The 21,345-nt window shown below is 34.8% G+C and overlaps 1 protein-coding gene across 1 annotated transcript in view; it reads right to left on the bottom strand.

Annotated features, from left to right (window-relative positions):
• Positions 1-21,345, bottom strand: part of LOC136027041 (bumetanide-sensitive sodium-(potassium)-chloride cotransporter-like) — a 99,650-nt gene that overhangs the window by 6,576 nt on the left and 71,729 nt on the right. Inside the window, exons 15-18 of the mRNA XM_065703963.1 lie at positions 19,704-19,830; positions 13,608-13,717; positions 8,478-8,592; positions 5,243-5,385 (exon numbers count right to left, since the gene is read on the bottom strand). Coding sequence (XP_065560035.1) covers positions 5,243-5,385; positions 8,478-8,592; positions 13,608-13,717; positions 19,704-19,830 — 495 coding nt within the window. The remainder of the gene's footprint in view (positions 1-5,242; positions 5,386-8,477; positions 8,593-13,607; positions 13,718-19,703; positions 19,831-21,345) is intronic.

The raw sequence follows: 21,345 nt of genomic DNA, 5'->3' as shown, positions 1-21,345 counted from the left end.
TACAACTCTACACTATATCTGTACATACACAGAAAACTGACATCTGGGTTATTACTTTTATTCTTATTATCCAGTCATTACATAGGCCCTATCCTGGTGAATACAAATATTAATAATAGAAAGGTTTTTCTCCAAAAAATATAACTATATGCTCTCAAGGTTGCCGGCAGAAAATTTCCTGTGGGGGGCAGACACCGAAATGGAAGTGGTGGTCGGGTGACAGGGAACATAATTCAAAACGAAAAATTCCGTAAGAATAAGTTTATTTTTTAATAAAAAATTAATTTTTTTTAAAAGTAGTTTTAGGGAAAAAACTCTCAAACAAAAAGAGCATCTAAATTGGATGAAAAATGAAACAAAATACAGCATATTCTAAACGACAAAGATTCCTGGCCAAGGGATCCATTTATTTAATCAATAATAAATCTAATTATTATTCATTTAATCTTGAATGAAAATCAAACAAAAAACAAAAATACAGAGAAATTTATTGCTTCCGTAGATCATAACAGATGTAGACTTGTCTTTATGCAATTTCCTATGCCTTAGAATAGCTTACAGAAGGAGAATAGATACTCAAAATCATCCTGCCTGCACAGATACCAGCTTTTGATTTCATAAAGGCCATGTAAAATATACCTCTTTAATAAAAGGACAATTCTCCCCTCAAACTTAAATCCCGTAAATTTCAGACATTTAAACAACAAAAATAGAATAGCGAAAGACTTATAACCAGCTGCCAAAGCGACCCTCTTCTCTTTATCGTTCTATTTAACTGAATAAAATGAACAAGTTCAAAAATTTTCCTCACAAGAGATTTTTATCGAATAGTTTATATGAAGAAACTGGAAGTAAAAAGTGACTTGTTCACTTTAGTGAGTGCGAGTGTAAAAGTGAATGTTCACCAAGATTAAAAATGGAATTCTCATGACAATTGCTAAGCCGGCTGTATTTGGCTTTTTATGCTGATTCTAAATATTTAAAATTCTTTGAGTTTATTGTTACCTACACAAAACCAAAAATGTGGGAAAACTTGCCTGATTTTTGAAAAGGGGAAACACCCCCCAAAAAGGAAGCGATCTTACTGAAAATCACTTTATTAGATATTTCATATCAGAAAACCCTAACGTAAAGGTTTCAAACTCCAGTCTTCAATGTATGGATTTTCACTTTTTTTTTCAGAAGAAATATCGTCGATGCATGTTCATTTGTTTTTTTTTTTTTGTTTTTTTTTTCACAGGGGTGATTGTATTAAGCCGCAAGTCCTAGAAAATTGGGAGGGAACTATTTCTTAAGTAAATTTAAAGCTTTCTTTTAAGTGACCAAACAGATTGGGCTTGGGACAAATCTTGTTTCTGTCATTTTGGGGCATCAAACTACAACTTTACCCAAAAGAGGACGAATTTGCAATCAATTTAAAATTCTGAGAAGTTAATAGATTTAAAAGTATTAATAACTATATTGGCTTCCAATTTGCAAAAGAAGTAGTGCCACACGGTGGTAGTACTGAGTTCAACCGAGTTGATTCGCTTTATTTGTAACGAAATTCGGGTAAGTTTGGTGATATTTAATTGCGTATCAGCTATAATAAGGGGGGGGGCTGAGTGAAGTCATTGTTTAGATAGGGGTAATGTATATTCCTAAAAAAAGTACATTTTTATAGACAACGAGCTTTCAAATAAATGTTTGAAGAGGTGGGGGGAGTAGGGATTAATTAAAATGTGTGTCCATACAGCTAAAATGTTACAATCCCATATCTGCTAGCAGAGAGGTTGGAAAGGCAAGGCAGGTCACAATCAGCCCCACCAGGAAATTTCTTTGGGGTGGCAAATACTGCTAAGAACTTAGTTTTCAGGAATTTTAAATGGTAATATTTTTATTTTTCTATTTGTATGAAGTACTTCAATGTATTTCAAAAATGTGCAATGTGTTTTTCAATAAGAAAATACTATGTTAGAGGTTCTGATGGCTTCAGTTATGTAGAATATTAAAAGTCTCTTGAAAGGGTCTACTTTTGTCATCAAACTTACAGTTCATGGTAACGAACTGTAAGTAAGGAGCGACCCAGCTCAACAGTAACCGACACTCTGAAAAAGGAAATTTTGATACCAATAGATACATAAAAGGAACTGGCTTTGTTTCAAAAAATGTGGAATTTTATTTTTGCCTGAAGAAAGATGACAGAAATGTGTTTATAGTTTTTTTTTGCTCTGTTTTTCCAAGGAGTGGTCCTACCGACCCAGTGGACCTAGATCTTTGGAAAAAGGCTCATTCTAACGGAAACGAAAATTTTTAGTGTCTTTTTTATGTGACTAAAATAATTTGGAGGGCAACTAGGCCCCCTATTACTTAACTTTTCCCCAAAGTCATCCGATCACTATTTTGAGATAGCTTTTTGTTTTACGTAGTTGAAAGGCCGAACAACTATGTCTTTGGAGATATATGACCCCCCTTTTCCCCAGGGGAAAATTTTTTAAGTTATGACATTTTCCCATTGTTTTACTTGTTATTGGGAAGTATGCATATATTTTTTTGTTTGGGAGGGGAGGCCAAATTTCATCCTGGGAATATTTTTCTATTGGAGTTGAAATTTTAAACTAGGTTAATTTGGCAGAATTCTTATACAAAATGCCTTTATATGTCTTGCTTTCTCTTTACCGATTCAATTTTACGCGTAGAGATGTTAAGGTAATTGTCCGGGGTAAATTTTCCCCAGGATTGAATTGTCCAGAGCCTATTTCTATGGGGAGTGGGATTTTTCTATGGAGGTAGAGCCCGGTGTCCTGGCTTTATTTAAAAAATGATCAGAAATGAAATTAAAAAAAAAATCTCACTGAAACTTAGGTTCAAGATTAAAACTTAAGACGAACATTGCGTAAAGGGGAGGGGGTGGAATTCTTGAAAGGGGTCACTCAGCAACAAATTAGAACTTATATTTTCCTTATCAAGAGTCAAGATTTATTGGCAGGCAGCTAACAATAGGACAACACACAATTTTTCTATGGTTTTTCCATATTCTGCTCTTTTTCCTTTGATTTCTTTATAATTACTTTATAATCTCAACTTTCCAAGGGGTATACCCCCCTCCCCCCGCCAGTACCCATGTATACTAGCTTGTATTTGATTTAACTATTTGTTATTAGACAGTATATGATACCTATATCAGTAATAATGGCACATTATATGTGGCAAAAATACAATGCATAAACTTAATAAGTTAATAAGAATTAGAAAATTGGTCTTGAAGACGAATGACTAAAGATACACGTATTTTGATTTAAGCGAAATGCCTTCATCAAGCTCAGTCTGTTATTGTATTTGAGATGAGTTTTTGTCGTTACATGAAAAAAGTGGAAACTAATGGTAGTTTCTAAAAAAAATTCACGTCATCTAGCCTTTGGCGTTCCTTCAAATTTTTCAACTTTCGTAATGGTTTTTTTGTAAGAAACTGAGGTCAAACACTTGTTATTACACTAATTTTGCCAATCATTTTGCCCTATAAATAAATAAAAATCTGCCAAGAAACACAAAACGCTAAACGGCTTTGATGGATGTTTTCAAACACTATTGTCAGGCTCTACTCTTGAGGCTCTACTCTTGCAAGTTAATAAAAAAAAAACTAGTTTTTCAACTGAAAGTAAGGAGCGATATTAAAACTTAAAACGAACAGAAATTACTCCGTATATGAAATGGTTTGTCCCCTCCGCAATCCCTCGCTCTTCACGCTAAAGTTTTAATTGTTTTAAAAAGTAGAATTGTGGCAAAGAGTCAAACTTTAGCGTTTAACATGTTAAAAATGATGTTTTGTTGAATGATTATGTAACACAACCTGATTATTTTTATAGTTTCGTCTGATTTTATACCGTTGGCTATATTGCCGTGATACAAACTAAAACAATATTAAATCCCAGAAATCACACTGCTGGCAAGTCTGAAAAGAAAATTAATTTTAGCACCTGAAATTATCCTCCTTAAAATATGAGTTTTAAAACTTTTAGGGGGCGATCATTTCTATCTTAGGACTTGAAAGTTTTTCGTTTTCTTGTTTGTTTTTTTTTAGTCTTCTTGATTTTAAAACTTTGGTTAGCAAAAATTAAGAAGAATGATATGGCTTAGGATTTTTGTGCCGTAAATGTGATTTTTCTGCCTAATTAGAAGCAGGTTACCTCGCCTATGCCGAGTAGAGCCCTTAATCTTTCAAGCGAAGCTACTTATCGGCCTAGATTTGAAGAAAAGATGATTCAAGGCTTGATTTTATTTCTAGAATGGAAGTTAATATCATGAAGAAATGATAGTACTGATCCAGTATCAGCTCAGTCAAAACAGATAGTTTCTCTCCAACTTTTCGTTAGAAAATATCGTAAGATATTGTAGGATAAACACCAAATTGGGCAGGGGTGGAGGAGGAAAAGTCTTACCAATGTTGAAAATATTGACAATAATGATGCAGCTAAGTACTAGCATCTGCTTTTTTCATAGAAATAAAAAACTGCCCAAGTCAAGCTATAGGCATTTCTAAAATCCTTTGTAATATTTGGTTTTACTTTTGAATTCTCAAACATTAAAAATCTTCAAGTGCAGATAAAACTATAAAATCAAAACAAGCTCAAAACACAAACGCTGCACAGATTTTTGGAAACAAATACGGCATGAAATGGGTTCAAGAAAGTTCCAAGTGCATTTATTTAGACGAGAAGCTAATGCTGGACAGGGAAAGAGTCAAAGCTTCAGCTACAATCCAAAAAAAGAATAAAACTGTGGAAGCTAGTCATCTAGATTCTGATTTATTTAAAAATAGACTCTCTTTATTTGTTCGATAAAACTGAACTTGAGCCAGTTAATGAATTTTTAATTTTTGTATGTTAAACAGCGTGTCCTTATCACCCAAAGTACCTCAAATAGTCATGCAAAATAACCGATTTTACTTATTTTGACCATCATGTCCACCCCTTACGTGCCGACCAAACCAATTAAACATTTTAATTGGTCATATGTCACCGAAAATTTCCTAGCCCTATACCTCTACGGCTTTGTATCCTCATCTTGTAAATTATATGAGTAGTTCCTTTAAATCAACTGATACTGATAAAAAAAATTAGTAAGAATGATGGGTAGAAACAGATCTCAGAAAATTCTAAGAAGGGATCTGAGATCAAAACTGCCAAAAAACTTAGTATATACTTGATTTATCATTCGAGGAATGTCTCAATTATCAAAGGAAAATAAATCTTTTATTACTCACCTTCAGATCCACTTGCTTGAAGTGAAGGTTTAATAAGGTCATTGAACCATTGCTTGGTTTCTTCTGAAGGACTTCTATTCACGTCAGTAACGGCAATAACATCCGAGTAATCAATCCTAAACTTGCTCAATAAGGCAGCCATGCTATAAAATAAGTGACTTTACTCTGGGAAATTCGCTGGAACAAAGTTCAATGAGTGAAAAGCTAAGCAGGTTTTCAGTTGAATCGCATGTAGTCCTTGCTGGAATTTGGTGAGCTTGCGCGGAAACCCAGGCGCATACTATAAACGTGAGAACTTTAGATGTGGCAAATTAGAACATTTTACTGTCGAAGTTCATTACTTGGTGTGCCCCTCCCTCGTGACTGCAGATTGTAAAATGGCAAAATACAAACCGTTCTATCTTGTCCAAGCTAGGTTATTAAAACCGTCAGAGGTTATTAAAACCACCAAAGACCAGAAAGAAAGAAAAATCAAGCTAGATATCTAGTCTTTAGCTACGGTGCCCACTCTGAGCCTAATGTAGCTGATGCACATGTCTGCAACTGGAATGATCACGTTAAAGAAGCTTGTACAAGGACGGATAAAGATGTAAATAAGGCTTTTGAAGAGCAGTGCTTATTCCCTGATATTTTCAAGACTCTGAGTAAAACCAACTTATTGCTACCCACTAAAACTAAATCAAAATCCAGCACTGTCAACTCCGACTTCTGCATCAGCATCAACTTTAAAGGAAATAATAAATGAAACTCAAGAGGAACTGATGAACACTAAGTCCAACCTAATGAACACTTTTTGTGTCGTATCAGACACAATGAATGATCACCGATCTTCGGAAATTATGAGCGAAGATATTGTTAAACGAAGTTTAAAATTCTATTTCCCTTGAATATAAAACCAAATTTTAAAAACCGAAACAACCCTTCAAATACTTTATAATGCAGTGAACATACTTGAAAATAACATTTCTAAAATATCATACAGGGTTGAACAGCTTGAGCAGGATACCTTACTTAACACCGAAATTTTCTATGGTGTGAAACCAAACCCAAATGTGGAATTGGTGGATAATCTTAATGAAGTAATAACGCAAAAATTGGGCTTGAAAGATTTCAAACCTCTTAAAAGCTAATCAACTCCGTATGCCTGCTAATCAAACTGGGAGGGTGAAAATTGCCCCCCGTTCTGGAAATATTTTCAAGCTTGGATATTACTCGAAAATTATTTGCAGCAAAAAGGTGAGTTGGCCAAGTCAGGTGTATTTGTGTCTGAAAACCTAACTAAAAGGCGTTGCAATCTATTAAACACGCCCCGAAGCACCTCTGATCCAAGGAGTGTTTGGTCTGATCATGGTAAAGTTCTAGCCCAAGTTCCGGTGAAACTCGTATACGTAAAATAAATTATTTGCATCAATATATTAGTATGTGACTTTTTAATATTTTTCTTGATTTGTAAAATGATTTCCTCAGGTCATTAATTTTCAATTTTTTACAATTTCTTTTCCATGTCCTTTCATTTTTTTATTTTATTTATTTATTTTATTTCATGAATTTGACCCTAGCTTATAGGGGAACCTGAAGAAGTGAAAAAAAACCATGTCTGATATATGCAGAGCCAAATTAGCCATCTTTCATCTTGCTCAAGCCCAGCCAAACGTTTTGCTGTCGATAATATTTTCAAAGCATGAAGTAGACTCATTGACAAGATTGTATTACTTTAGATTTCCTTAGCCTAAAAGGGGGAGATTAAAGCAAGAAACTAAAAAAAAGTTACTAATAGGAATTACGTTTTAAACAGCAATCGCAAATGTTTTGTAATTTAACCTATTTGAAATTTTTAAACATCTTCATTATCCTTCATTATCAAAAAGGAGTAAAACATTTACTAGTGTGTCCATCATGAATTGGGTTTTTCATGACAATTTTTTGTCCTGACAATTTAACAATTTGTTTCAGATTTTCGACGCGCTGACAATCCTAAGAACAAAGTTAGAGACATGAAAGAAAGTAGTGAAGTTACGTTTCATCTACTTTTTGCCAAAGTAACTGAGGTGTATCAAGATTCTGAAACCAGAATTAGAGTCCCAAGATGAGTTCCAAAATAAACGTAGAGGGATAATTGCGGAAGAGAGCAAGAGGATTCTGAAAAGTATTACCCACTTTCGGTGTTCATCCCATTTATGGACTACTTTCTGTAGCAGCTGCGTCGGAGATTTCTTAGTCACAGAAAGTTGCTGGACTCACTGCAATGCCTATTTCTTCGGCACTGTATTTCCCTCGATAAAGAAAAAACAAAGGATATATTGGATAGTATGACTTCTTTTTGATATCTTGATGCATACAGCTATAGGGGAAGTCTGCAAGATGAGTTAGCTTTGCGGAGGAGAATGTGGATATAGTTGGGAAATTTGGGAACAAGATATTTCATAATGTGCCTAAGAAAATATGATAAAAACTTTCCCACTCTACATCAATTTTTGAAGATTGGTGCAGTCACTACAACTACATGCGTCCGTTCTTGTCTACCCTTAGAAGAGTGAAATCTTATGCCAGGAATGCCTCGGGTCAGAAACGGCTTAATAGATTGGGTTTATTATCCATACGCAGAGATATCCCAGTCGATGTAAAAGACGTTTTTGTATAAACTAGCCCACAACAAAAAGGTGGCTTGATTTTATTTTATGATTGCATAATTATTGTTTTGTCTCAATAAAGAATGTACCTTATATTCTAAAATTTTATTTACTCTTTTTAATCCGTACTATCATGCCTCAGCAAATTTATCCATCTCCCCCCAAAATTTATCACTGGATTCGTCCCCTGACTCTAGCAGATATAAAATCTTTCGGCCTGACTTCTTTTCCAAAACACCAATACTTTTATTCCTAAAAATTATTCCTGAAAATTTCATATAGTCTGTTCTTGTTTCTTGTTTTATAGAGTAGGATCAAGCCGCCTTTGTAAAGAACCTTTAGTATTTTTTGTGCTAGACCCTTGCCAAAGAGATTCTGACTAAAGAAACTCCCTGTAACAGCAATTCTTCCAAGGCTTTTATGGGGTTTTGTACTACCCAAAAGAATAGAAAAACCTTATTCAGCAAAGCATAAAATAACAATTTGGTGAAAAAGGCTTTTAACCCTTACTATGTTAAAGCTCGTATATATAGTTATAACATGTCTTATAGTGTAACGAATAAAAGCGACATCAAATAAAAATAAAAATAAAAGTAAAAACTTACCCCTTTTGATCAATATCGATTTCGTCTCTTTTGTTGGCAATACAGAAAATACGAAGTTTTGAGTTCTTCCATGCCTTACGGGTAGTCATAATGTAAGGTAGTAGAACGCTCAATCCTAGAAGTCGTAATCATTAATTCCTCTGCAAATCTGTACTAAACCTTCCTTTACATTAAATATTGTTTAGTTACTATTTTGAACATCTACTTAAAGCATCTAAAGGTGGTAGGCCTATTTTTAGCAGCTTTCTAGAGTCAGTAGTATGAACACAATTAGAAGAAGGTGTGTTAGAAGGAATCTATTTTAGGTTGGTGGGATTAAAAAATGGATACAGAATTGGTGAATTAAATGGAATGTGCAAGGATTATAAAATCAATCGTGAATGATGTAATCAAACTTCTGGGATAATTGACAACGACCGTTTGCCAAGCTCTTCTCAAAGGAAGGATGAACAGGGCAATGTTGATAGGGAAGATCACAGCGTGATTTAACATGCATTGTCCACCTGGTCATCCCTTTGAGAATTAAATTAAAAAACAGGTGTTTTCAACTGAAAGTAAAGAGCAACATTAAAACTTAAAATGGACAGACATTATTACGTATATGTGGGGGATACTTCTCCAAAATATTTCGCTCTTTGCACTAAAGTCTTTTAGTTAAGTTTTTTCGTACTAAAAAAAAGCTTGTCCTAATTAGAATCATTGTCCTAATTAAACAATTATAGTGTTGCAGGAATCGTTCTTAAAGAACTGGGACAGAATTCAAACTTCAGGTTAAAGAGTGAAGTGTTTTGAGGAGTAGCCCCCTTAATATACGGAATAATTTCTGTTCGTTTATTGCTCCTTACTTTCAGTTGAAACTTGTTTTTAATCAATTTCTGGTCGTTTTTTAAATAATTCCAGAAAATCTGGCTACTCCTCTACGGAAAAATCCCTCCTCCCCAAGGATTTATTCTCTAGACAATTAAATCCTGGCAAAAACTTACCCTGGAAAATTACCCTTAACATCTCCACGCGTAAAATTGAGTTGGAAATGAGAAACCAAGACATAAGAGGAATTTCGTATAGGAATTCTGGCAAATTTCCCCAGTGTAAAATTCCACCGTAAAGATTCACCCTTTTGAAACTTCCCTCTTCATGGAAAGTAATCCCCATGGAAAATCCCACCAACAGAAAATCCCCCTCCCCCAAAATGTATGCATACTTCCCATTAACAAATGTAATAGATTTTATTTGCGCTAAAAACCCAAAGGCCATAGCAAAAATATAAACAACGAACAGTTACAAAGAAATTGCACAATTCCTAACATAGTCCCACAGAAATTTACTTCTATGATCATCGTGAGACGATGGAATCGTGCCAAGCTTCTGATAAGCATAAAACAATCCTTTTCACAAACTCTCATCAACCACTCAAAATCATAATCCCCCCTACAAAACACTTCAAGCCTCCAATCACTCAGCTCCTCACATTCACACATCAGGTGTAAATGTGATGTACACTTTCATCTAAACCTCCACACATAGGACAAAAATAAGGACCAGTCTTTGACCTTTCCCTCCCGATAAACTTTTTTCTTTGGCCCAGGGGCAAACTACCAGCCCTCATTTGATTAACAAATTTCTTTCATTTTTATTCAAACCCAACTCAAAAAATAAAACTTCACCCAAATCTCCTTCAACCGACAATAAAGACCCAGTGAATTCAAAAGTGAACGCTGGACCTACCATGCCTGTATTTTTGTGTCTTGTAAAATCTTTTTAACTAATCCACTTACTTGGTTTCCCATATCCTCAGATCCATAGTTGCTCACACCTAAAATTTCAGCCCTGAAAACCGCTTTAACTACTTGGATCTTTTTGATATCCCTAAGCTGACTTCTTCATACCACATTACAACATGGCTTACCTTTTTCGATCCTAAATTCTATATAGCTACTAAATAAATTTTCTTTCGCCTTAAACTTAACACCTTACCATCCCTCCACTAATCTAACCCTTCTGCCCTTAAAACTAAGTTTAAAATCCTCCTCAAAGATAGGCGCTTGAAACCTCTACTGTAGAGCTTTTTTATGTGCTGAATCAGCTGGTGGGATTTTCATTAAAATTATAATACTACTAGGGGGTGTTTTCCCTTTTTTTTAAATAAGGCAAATTATATGGGGCTCGTAACCTTGTATGGGTAAAATCAAACTTAATGAAACTTATATATTTGAAATCAACATAAAACTCTAGTGGTACACTAGTGGTACTCTAGTGGTACTCTAGTGGTAACTTTGATACATCTAGTGGTATCGAAGCTCATTTTTTTAGAGTTTCGTTTACTATTGAGCCGGGTCGCTACTTACTTACAGTTCGTTACCACAAACTTTTTGAAATATCTCAATGAACGGTTTTTGAAAATTATTTTAAAATTGTTTGAAATATCTGAACGAACGGTTTTGAGCATTATTTTAAAATTGTTTGAAATATTTCAACGAACGGTTTTTGAGAATTATTTTAAAATTGTTAAATCATTGTCAGATTGTCAAATTGTTAAATTGTCAGATAAGACCTTTAGTCGACGCAGGTAAAATTTATTAAATACACTCCGTGTCTCTTATTTGTTAATGTTAGACCATCAGTGCCGTGAGGGTCAACTTATGACTCCCTCGTTAGTACTGACATCCAACCTCGTTTCGGGCGACGAGGGTGAATAGAAAAAAACCATATATGCGAGATATTTTAGCCAGAGAAAGGATCGTCTGAATCAGGGTTGCCAAAATTTCTTAGGACCAAATTACCAATTCAGCAAAATAGGAATACCCCAACAGAAGAATGGTAGTTTGGATTTGCAACAAAATTTTCTATAAATCCTTAAATACTTTTCAATTAGCTATTTAACGAATGTGTGATTTAGTTGGTTCTTGGTACATTATTATCAATACTACCATTTGACGCGTCATTGGATGTTATAAGACGATTGGTAGGATTGCATATATTTTTCGGATGGGGAGGGGAGAATGAATTTTCTGCTGGGAGGATTTTCAATTTTCAGGGGAGATTTTACACTGCGTGCATTTGCCAGAATTCATATGTGAAATTTCTTTGTATCTTGCTTTCTCTTTACCGATTCAACTTTACGCGTGGAGATATTAAAGATAATTGTCTGGGGTAAAATTTTCACCAGGATTGAATTTCCCAGAGGATATTTCTGTGGGGAGTGGTATTTTTCCGTGAAGGTGGAACCAGATATCCTGGCGCTATATAAAAAGCGATTAGAAATTAAATTATTTTTTCAACTGAAAGTAAGGAACAACAATAAAACTTAAAGAACAGAAATTATTACATATTTGAGGGGGTCAACCCCTCCTCAACACCTCTCTCTTTACGCTAAGGTTTAAATTTTGTTTCAATTCTCTAAAAACGACTCCTAAAACACGAGGGTCGTTTAATTAGAACAATTAGTAACTTTTTTAAAGTGCCAAAAATTATAGCGTGCAGAGCGAGATGTTAAGCAAGAGGCAACCCCCTCATATCCTAATGACTTCTGTTCGTTGTAAGTTTTAATGTAGATACTTAATTTGAGCTGAGAAAACTTTTCTTATATTTGATGAAGCTTAGAGACAAACATATTTCTAAAGGCAATGGAAAAAGTATGTCAATTAAAGTAAAAAGAAGTATATAAAAATGAAAAGAATAAGTAATTGTAAAAATACACAAAACAATAGCCTATTTACAAAAACTAAGATATAAACTCCCAGCATTCAGTTCTGGGAGTATTCAGTGGGAATATTTAATCCCCAAATTATAATCATAAGTGATGTTATTTCCCTGTAAAGCGAAAATTGTCATCATAAAGATTAGTTTCTTAAGAAAAATTGACCCTCCCTGCTATGGTATGAATACGGAGCAGCAAAGATGCTTGGGCCTAGAAGCATCGAATCTTTAAACCCGGCCCTAAGTAGAACCTTTCAGTATTCAGTTCTGTTTAGCAATGCCGAAGCGTTGGACGGATATTTTTTAATAGTATGGACAGTTTTGAACTTGGTAATCAAACACCAAAATATTTAATGCCTTTAGATTTAGTTTTTGTAAAAAATAACGCATTATCAATGTAGTTTGTAGAAAATTAGATAACAAATTTTAATTAAATATTTTAAATTTAATATTGAATACAAATAAATAATATTTGAAACCTTTATGCTTCATAACTGTAAAAAGTTAAATCTTTTTCAAAGTGACAACTAGATAAATACAATCACTCCTAGCCAAAATAAATAAATCATAATAAAACACAAAAAACCTATCTGTTCGGGGGGGGGGAATACAGAAATTCGCAGCATTCTGTTTAGGGGAAACATTTTGGATTATACTGGCTTCATATATCAACTTATCGGTACTCTTCCAATGCAAGCTAAAGTCGACGGCGTATTTTTGCCAAAATTACCCCTTATTAAGTTATTTTCCTTGTTTTTTCTATTGTTATACGAATTTCCTTGTGTACTAATAACTGATCTAATTGCTAATAAAAATACATATTTAGAATCACCATAAAAAGCTGATTCATTGATTTAATAAAATCAATAGTTAGGCTCTTATGAAGAAATTTGAGTTTTTTTTGTCATTCCTACCAGCAAAAGTGGAAAGGGTTCACTCAGTCAGAAATTAGAACTTATATTTTCTTTATTAAGGATAAAATCTATTGGCAGTCTGCCAACAATAGGGTAACACACATTTTTCCCATGTTTCTTTTTCCTATGCTGCTCTTTTTCCTTTGGTTTCCTTCTAATTACTTTATAGTCCTAAATTTCTATGAGGGTAACCCCCCCTGCCCCTCCCCCTGCCGGTTCCCATGGTTACTCTTAATTAAACGAACTTGTTCCTATCTGTGTACATTATTTCAGTTACTTATGTGCATATCCATTCTCTACTTTTAGCATTCACTTATTTATAGGACAATTAATGAACCTTCTAGGATGATTATTAGGACAGAAAAAAGATTTTCCAAAGACTCTTCATATCTGTTCTTTATTCATGATTCAAATAATGAATTTGATTAAATAAAATAATATTACTTTAATCTTGGGCAAAATAAAGAGAAGAATAATTAAATACTTAAGAGACATAAAAACAAATATACACAGAAATTACCTCCATCATCATAAAGCCACCAGACATCAATGAAACCTTTGGGTTGCTTTCTCCTGAACACAGTAAGGTTTTCTAATATGTTCTTTGGAACGTCTTCACCGTACACCGAACTAAAAATTAATTCTAAAATCAATTTTAAACCATTAAGTCTATCGACAAAAGCTATAAATATCACCGTGTATTTCAAATAAGGTACTAAAAGTAAAACTTCATATGAACTTGAACACAGATGGCCAGATAGATTACTTACAAAAAATTAAGAGACTCAACAAGAGTCACCTTTTGATGCTTCGACCAGTTACATATTCTCTAACAGCCTAAAAAAAATTAAGCCTCTTTTCTACTTGTTTAAACCTATTCTATACGAAAATATGTTCTGAGACCGCAAAGCCAGTGTATAAAATACCCTTACACCCATTAACTTTTTTCTTTCTTAATTATTTTTCTTCGTTCTTCGCCTTTTTTTGTATTTCTCTTTGAAGTCTCTTTAGCACATCAAGGAGGCACACTCGTGCCTCTATAAAGAGGCGAACCACGACAATGTTAAGCGATTTTCGGTTCCAGTGGTCGCAGAGAGATGTGGAAAGATGCATTTCGTAGCCCGAGTTCCAACTAAGAAACCTGCAAAATTTCATCCCCCTCCGACTTTTCCTTCATGGGGAAAATCTGGCCGAAAGTTTCGACCCACCAACCCCAGCCCCCTTTAACGTTGTCCGATCAGGCTGAAATTCACAAGTTAAGGTCCCCTAGGGCCCAGGAGCTTATCCGCGAAATTTCAGCTCGATCCGATAACTCCCCAGAAACCACGCATAGCCACTTAATTTTCATGTTCTTTTTTTCTGCCACGCCTACAGGTCACAGCCGACATCGGATTTAAAAGTTATATTTACGCACATGCAGGTGGTTAGCTCAGTCGGTAGAGCGTGGGACTTTTAATCCTAAGGTCAAGGGTTCAAGTCCCTTATCTGGCGGTTTTTTTCCACAAAATATGAAAAAACTTCGTTTTCTTAAAGAGTTAAAGAGGCTGCGTCCCAAAGTCGAACCTTAAAACGTACAGGAATTAGGAGAGACAGTCCTAATTCCTGTACGAGGAGTACAGGAATTATTAAATTACATCCACCATGGATTGTAGAAAAACGTACTGAAATAATATGAAAAAAACTTCGTTTTCTTAAAGAGTTAAAGAGGCTGCGTCCCAAAGTCGAACCTTAAAACGTACAGGAATTAGGAGAGGCAGTTGGGGGGCTGCCGCCCCCCAAACCCCCCGCTTTTAAAGACTCTTTTGTACAGGTTTTTTGTTTTGTTAATTAAAAGAGGGCCTTTCCGAAGCCAAGAGTGGGGGGTCAGGGGGGCGGCAGGGCAGCCCCCCACAACAAAAAAACCTGTACAAAAGAGTCTTTAAAAGCGGGGGGTTTGGGAGGCGGCAGCCCCCCAACTGCCTCTCCTAATTCCTGTACGTTTTAAGGTTCGACTTTTGGACGCAGCCTCTTTAACTCTTTAAGAAAACGAAGTTTTTTTCATATTATACTAACAGAAGGAACAATATCTGCACTCGTTTGCTAATATATCTTTATCTTCCAATACATTTGACTCTATTCTTAAGAAAATAAACAAACTTCGTATTTAACACAGCACACAAATATAAAAAAGATAATATAAAACATATCTTAACCAAAAAGAGGTAGAAATGACGGATAAAATGAAAAAAAAAATAGAAATAAATTACATTCAATAGTGCAATTATTTCCAGTCGATACACCGAGCCTTCTAGCTTGGATATAAGAACTAAGTGTTGTCAACACGCTTAATGTGCTTTTCTAGTAAATAAAAATGGAGATATCATTATTCAAAAACATAGGGGTATTCAAAATATTTCTAAGCCTCTTAGTATTTTATTATTTTCCACTGGTAGTGGAAACCCGCTTTCTATTTTTCCCTTCATTTCACCTTTTTTCTTGCTTTGCCAAAAATATTTTTTTTCTTCTTTTTCTATTCTTCATTGTTGGATAGCGAGAATATAGATCAAGCAGGAAGCTTCATATACCTAGGTGGCATTATTAGTAAGAAAGATGGGTGCAGTGAAGATGTTAAAAATAGAATAGCCAAGGCCCAGGGTATTCTTTCACAGTTGAAAAAAGGTTTAGAAGAATAGGAAGATAAGTCTGAGAACCAAGATTAGAATATTGGAAGATGCAGTGATGACATTGGCCAAGTATGGTTCTGAAGCATGGGCGCTCCGAGACACGGAGAAGGTTTGCTAGATGTTGTCCACAGAAATTGCCTATGGATTGTTTTGGGCACCCGACTGACTCAGCGTATCTAAAACAGTAGACTGTGCAAAAAGTGCGATTCAATCCCGCTTTTGATGGCTAAGGCACATTCTACGAATGAAGGATGACATGTTGCCAAAGATTTTCCTTTTCAGCCGACCGTCTAGGGTCAAACGAAAAGTTTGTTATCCCCGGTTGGGGTGGGAAGGTGTTGTAATTAAATATTTTAGGGGAACGGGTACTTCCTGGGAGGGTGTAAAAAGGGGAGGCTTTAGATAGATCGAGACGGAGGAGGAGCGTGCATTGCTGGCCTCAGTCAACTTAGTGCTGTAGTGAGTTTTAGTAGCATTAATGATTTTTATTCTTTGTCTCTTTTAAACCTTCAGATATATTTTGCCTATGAAATTTTTGCACTTGTTTCCTATGCTTCTTTCTTTCCTTATTATGATGCAACTGTATGCGCTATTTGTGGTTTTCAGGTATAGATGCAATTGTGCCTTTTTCACACTTGTAGTATAAGCACAAAAGTGATCCCAGTGCACGTACCAACAAGAAATAAGTCAACACTTGTTCAAATTGACTACAGTGGTATAAATGTAGAAAGGACTATAGAACAAATAGCTATAAAAAAAGATGGGTGATTGTCGTAAAACTGAAACTATCATTGTAGAACTTTCCTCCGATAATATTCACTGAGTTAAAAAAAAAACTGTTTATTTTCATTACAGTTAATATAATCCATGGTATTTCATTTAAAAATTAATGTTAACTCTCATTTATCTTTTTGTTATTTAAAACAATTTACCAGACTCAGCGCTTTAAAATATGAATTTTCTGGTTTAAAATATAGATAGATAGATAGATAGATAGATAGTGTATTTAAAAAACCCGTGGGCCATATACATACAAAAATATAAATAAATAACAAACAACCAAGAAAATTAACAACAGTACGAAAACGCACAAAAAAACAGAATTCAACGCAAAAAATACCTAATCTAACTACAAAAGAAATTAATCATATAAAACTTTTTCTTCTTATTAAAGATTTATCTATATATACTCCCACTCGAAATATTGTGGTCGGGTTACTATTTTGTAGAATACCCGGAAGCATCAAATTAATTTCATGCAAATAAATTTCCCGTAAATCCGAGAGCACTGGGCATTTCCGGAGAAAATGATCCAAGTCTTCATCATCATCCTTACAAAGGGGACAAACATACCGTCTATCAGGACCAACTATCATTTTATTTTTGTCGAACGTTTTTTGCCTGTTCTGGATTGGAAGACAATTTGCTCTAAGCTGAATCCAACGACGTAGAATCATAGCCGGTAACTTAAATTTAAAATAAACTTCCTCCCCAAAAGTAGGTTTTGCCTGATTATAATGTTGTAGGATTGTAGAATTAAAAACCAGCCCTTGCCAATGGTCGATTTCTTGACTCTCTAATGTAAATCATACCTGGCTTTCTAAATTTGTTGGTACATCATGAGAGCAAAGACCATTATTCCATAAATAAGGCATTCCTACTTTTTCTAGTAATGATTTAATTTGGGATGGCCACGACGGTTTTAAACCACATTTCAACATCTCTTCATATGCCACTCTTACTAGTCTATCTTAATTACTCTTAGGTAACTTCAACCAGAATCTAAGCATTAAAATATACCTACGTAGCTTTAAAGAAAACAGGCCCATATCACCTTTCAGAATCTGTGAATGAGTTGTTTGATGTAGACCAGACACTCTTTTATAATACTGGAGCTGAAGGGACTCCAGTTGCTGCACCGTTTCTCCACCCCATATCTCTGCTCCATATTCTATCACGGGTAAAATTTTTGTGTTAAATATTCTTTTATGCATTTTTAGGTTTTTGATCCCCATTATCGTCGGGTTTAAAAATATAGCTGACATGGCCACCCAACCTCTCTTAATTATTTCATCAACATGACTCCTTAGGCTTCCATTTTCCGATAAGATAAAGCCTAAATATTTTATTCTTTTACTTATAAATAGTTCCTTATTATTAAATATAAATGTATATTTTTAGTCGTCCCCAACCTTCCTTTTTTTAAAAATAACAATTTCGCTCTTTTCAGTATTCAGCCTTAACTTTTTATATGCAAATATTCTTCTATGAGATTCAAAAGAGTCTGTAGATCTTGCGGTTTATTAGCCACCAAAGCAATATCATCTGCAAATAATAAGAGAGATAGTTTTTTAGTCCCTAGGCTAACTTTCGGAGCCCATCTATTTCCTAGAAAATTAACAACATCATTAATAAAAATATTAAACAACTTAGGTGAAAAGGTGCTGCCCTGTTTTACTCCCCGCTTAATATCAAAAAGCTTCGAAAACCTATTACCAACTTGAATGATTCCTCTCACACAAGTGTACATGCTCACTATCAATCTAACAAATGAATGGGGAAGGCCAATATTTAGCATGGCATCCTTCAATAACTCTCTGTCGACACTATCAAAAGCCTTATGGAGATCCAGAAATCCCAGATTTACCCTTTTACTTAAAGACAAGTTTTACCCTTTCCATATTTATCTATTAATGCCTTTAAAAAAAAAAAAAAACACTATCTGTCGTCCCATACACTTTCCTGAAACCTCCTTGTTCCTCATGTATTAAATTATTTTTATTTAACCAATTGGAAAGCCTGGTATCTAACATTTTCTACAAAACCTTACTTAAAGCAGAGACAAGTGCTATTAAACGATAATTTTCATGGGCCTTCGGGTTTCCTCTCTTAAAAAGTGGTGTAAACAATGATGTCTTCCAAGCGCTTGGCCACTGCCCTGATCTTAACACCTTATTACAAAGAAGAACAATTATCGGCATCAAAATGGAAAGAAAATTCATGTTCTCTCATGGGATAAATAACCATCTCTGGGGTATACGCTACCTCCTGAACATCTGCACAAACACCTTCTAAATTATTTAGGTAATCAGGCCATGAATCAGCTTCCGGAACAGCCTGGGTATTAACATTTCTCCTTCCACTATCACTCTTTATATAGCCCCAAAACTTTTTAAAATCTTTATTTCTAAAATCATCAGCTATATCCAGTTTCTTCTTATTCTCGTACTCTTTTTTTTCTTTTTATTAAACTTTTATATTCTCTTCTTTTATCTTTATATTTAGCCAATTTTAGACTTTGATCTTCCGCGCTATCAAATTCATTCAAACAATTTAATAAATATTTTGCTTATAATTAATATAATTATTAATTATAATATTTAATAATATTTGCTAAGTGTATAACAACTATTTTCCTTATTAGCTTTCTTTAGTTTTCTTCTTAAATACCTCACTGAATAGGATTGATTTAACACTTTCATATAATATATGAGCTTGAGTAAAACAAAAATAAGACATCTTTTATATTTATTGTTATTTGGGATCATTCGATTGGTAGTCAAAAGTTCTAGTGCTCTTTTCAAGATTCAGAGTGATCGAAGGTAGATACCGCCCTCCACATCTTATAATTTCTCAAAATGTATCTGAAAAAAGTGTAAAAGTGGTATTAGTTGCCCTCAAATCAATTTTGACTATTAAAAAGGTGTGGGGGGATATCCACCCTCTGATTACTCTGAATCTTAAATAGATCACTAGAGCTTATGATTACCAGTCCAATGAACTCCGTACGAAGTTTATACGATCACCCTTTCTAGATAAGCCTGAAATATCCCCAGGGCATAACTTACAACCCTTGCCGTGAGGGCTTTGTGGGATTGTCACGTCAAATACATAATTTCTTTATCTTTCAACTTTGGATCTTTCAAATTTAGCGGAAACGCAAAGTAACTTACACATCAATTTTCAAAGTCGAGTCCTTTTTCTTCTTCTTTTTAGATTCGGGTGCTTTTTCATCAACAGATACAATGGAGTCTACGGATCCCACAGATTCTTGAGATTCAAATGCTGGATTTGGAATGCCTAAAAAGAGTAAGTAAGTTAACATAAAATAATTAAATATTTAACTGACAATATCACATTAAACTAAAATTTGGAATTTAGACATAGAACCAAAATTGTGAAATATGTACTGCTGGATTCGTCCTAGAAGGCATCGAACTTCTATTAAAATTACAGACAAATTTTTATTGCTTCTGCTCTCTTGGGGCTGCTTGACAGGCTGCAATTCTGCAGTTTTCACTGTAATTTTTACTCTACTTAAATCCTTATTAGAGGTGAAAATTTCAGGAATATTTGACTGGTGTAGGATTTGAACTTGGGACTTCTAAAGATGAAGGAGTGTCGTGCTCGTCAACCCAACTAACAATTCGATGCTAATAAATTGTTCTTACAATTACGTTTACAAGAACCCTCACTTATCACCTCATGAATTAACAATTAAACGAAATGAGTAGTGTCCTATTTATACGTCCCGGGCTTGCACATGAGTATGGGTCCTCATATACCCCTCCAGGGCTGCAAGTCCCCCCAGTACTCCAATGCCCATCATCCTAAGATTTTGCCCCCCTCTCGACTTTTTATTGAACAAATCCCCCTCAGAGCCCCTCAGAGCCCTCAGGGTAAGAGTTTAAAGTTACACCCTGAGGGCATATGAGGTATATATGGAAAGAGTGATCGTATAAACTTCGGAGGAGAATATTTCATGGGTAATCAAAAGTTCTAGCACCCTATTTACATTTAAAGTTGACAAAGGGTGAATACCCCCCCACACCTCATTTTTATCCCAAATGCATCTGATAAAAGTTTTGATATGGCTATTTGTTGTCTCAAAAACCTTCAAAAGGAGATCATTTGATTGTAAATTGAAAGGGCTAGTGTCTTTTTTAATAGTCGAAAGTGATTGCAGGGCAACTAACCCCCCTTCCACGCCCACCATTTTCCCGAACTCATCCAATCCGAATTTTTAGATAGCCATTTTCTACAATGTAGTTGAGAGGTCGGGAAATTATGTTTTTGAGGATGAAAGCTCCCCACAGCCCTCAGGGCAAGGGTTTCAAGTCACGCCCTGGGGGCATGTGAGGTATATATTACAGTAATCAGCAACTTGAGAGTCAATTTAAAATAAATAAGACGGAAAATAAATCTAAAAATCTTGTGAAGTCCTGGTACTTTGTATTTTTTCTCAAAACCAGAGACACCTAAGCGATAAAAGCAGGATTTTTAACTATTACGTTCGGTCGGTCGGTCACATTCCCACCACTGCTATCCATTCATTTTCAGTCAAAGATGACGACACGTTTTGACTATCTCAAGTTTAAAGTTAGAGACATTTACAGTTATAGATGGTAATTTTTTACTACCACAAGTGCGCCCATCTATTCCAATACCCTTATAGATGGCATCAAAACTGATTTTTACCTCCGACCGGTTACCTGGGGTAGTACGAAATTCCCATCTATAACTGTAGATGAATAGATGGCAGTAGTATAGATTCTAATATTAACCCGTTAATAATACTTTCAGGTCTGAATCTTG

Source organism: Artemia franciscana, chromosome 5 (assembly GCF_032884065.1).
Source record: "Artemia franciscana chromosome 5, ASM3288406v1, whole genome shotgun sequence".
Taxonomy (NCBI): Eukaryota; Metazoa; Arthropoda; class Branchiopoda; order Anostraca; family Artemiidae; genus Artemia; species Artemia franciscana.
Note: the sequence above shows the minus strand (reverse complement) of the source record. Positions and strands in the feature narration are given on the sequence as shown.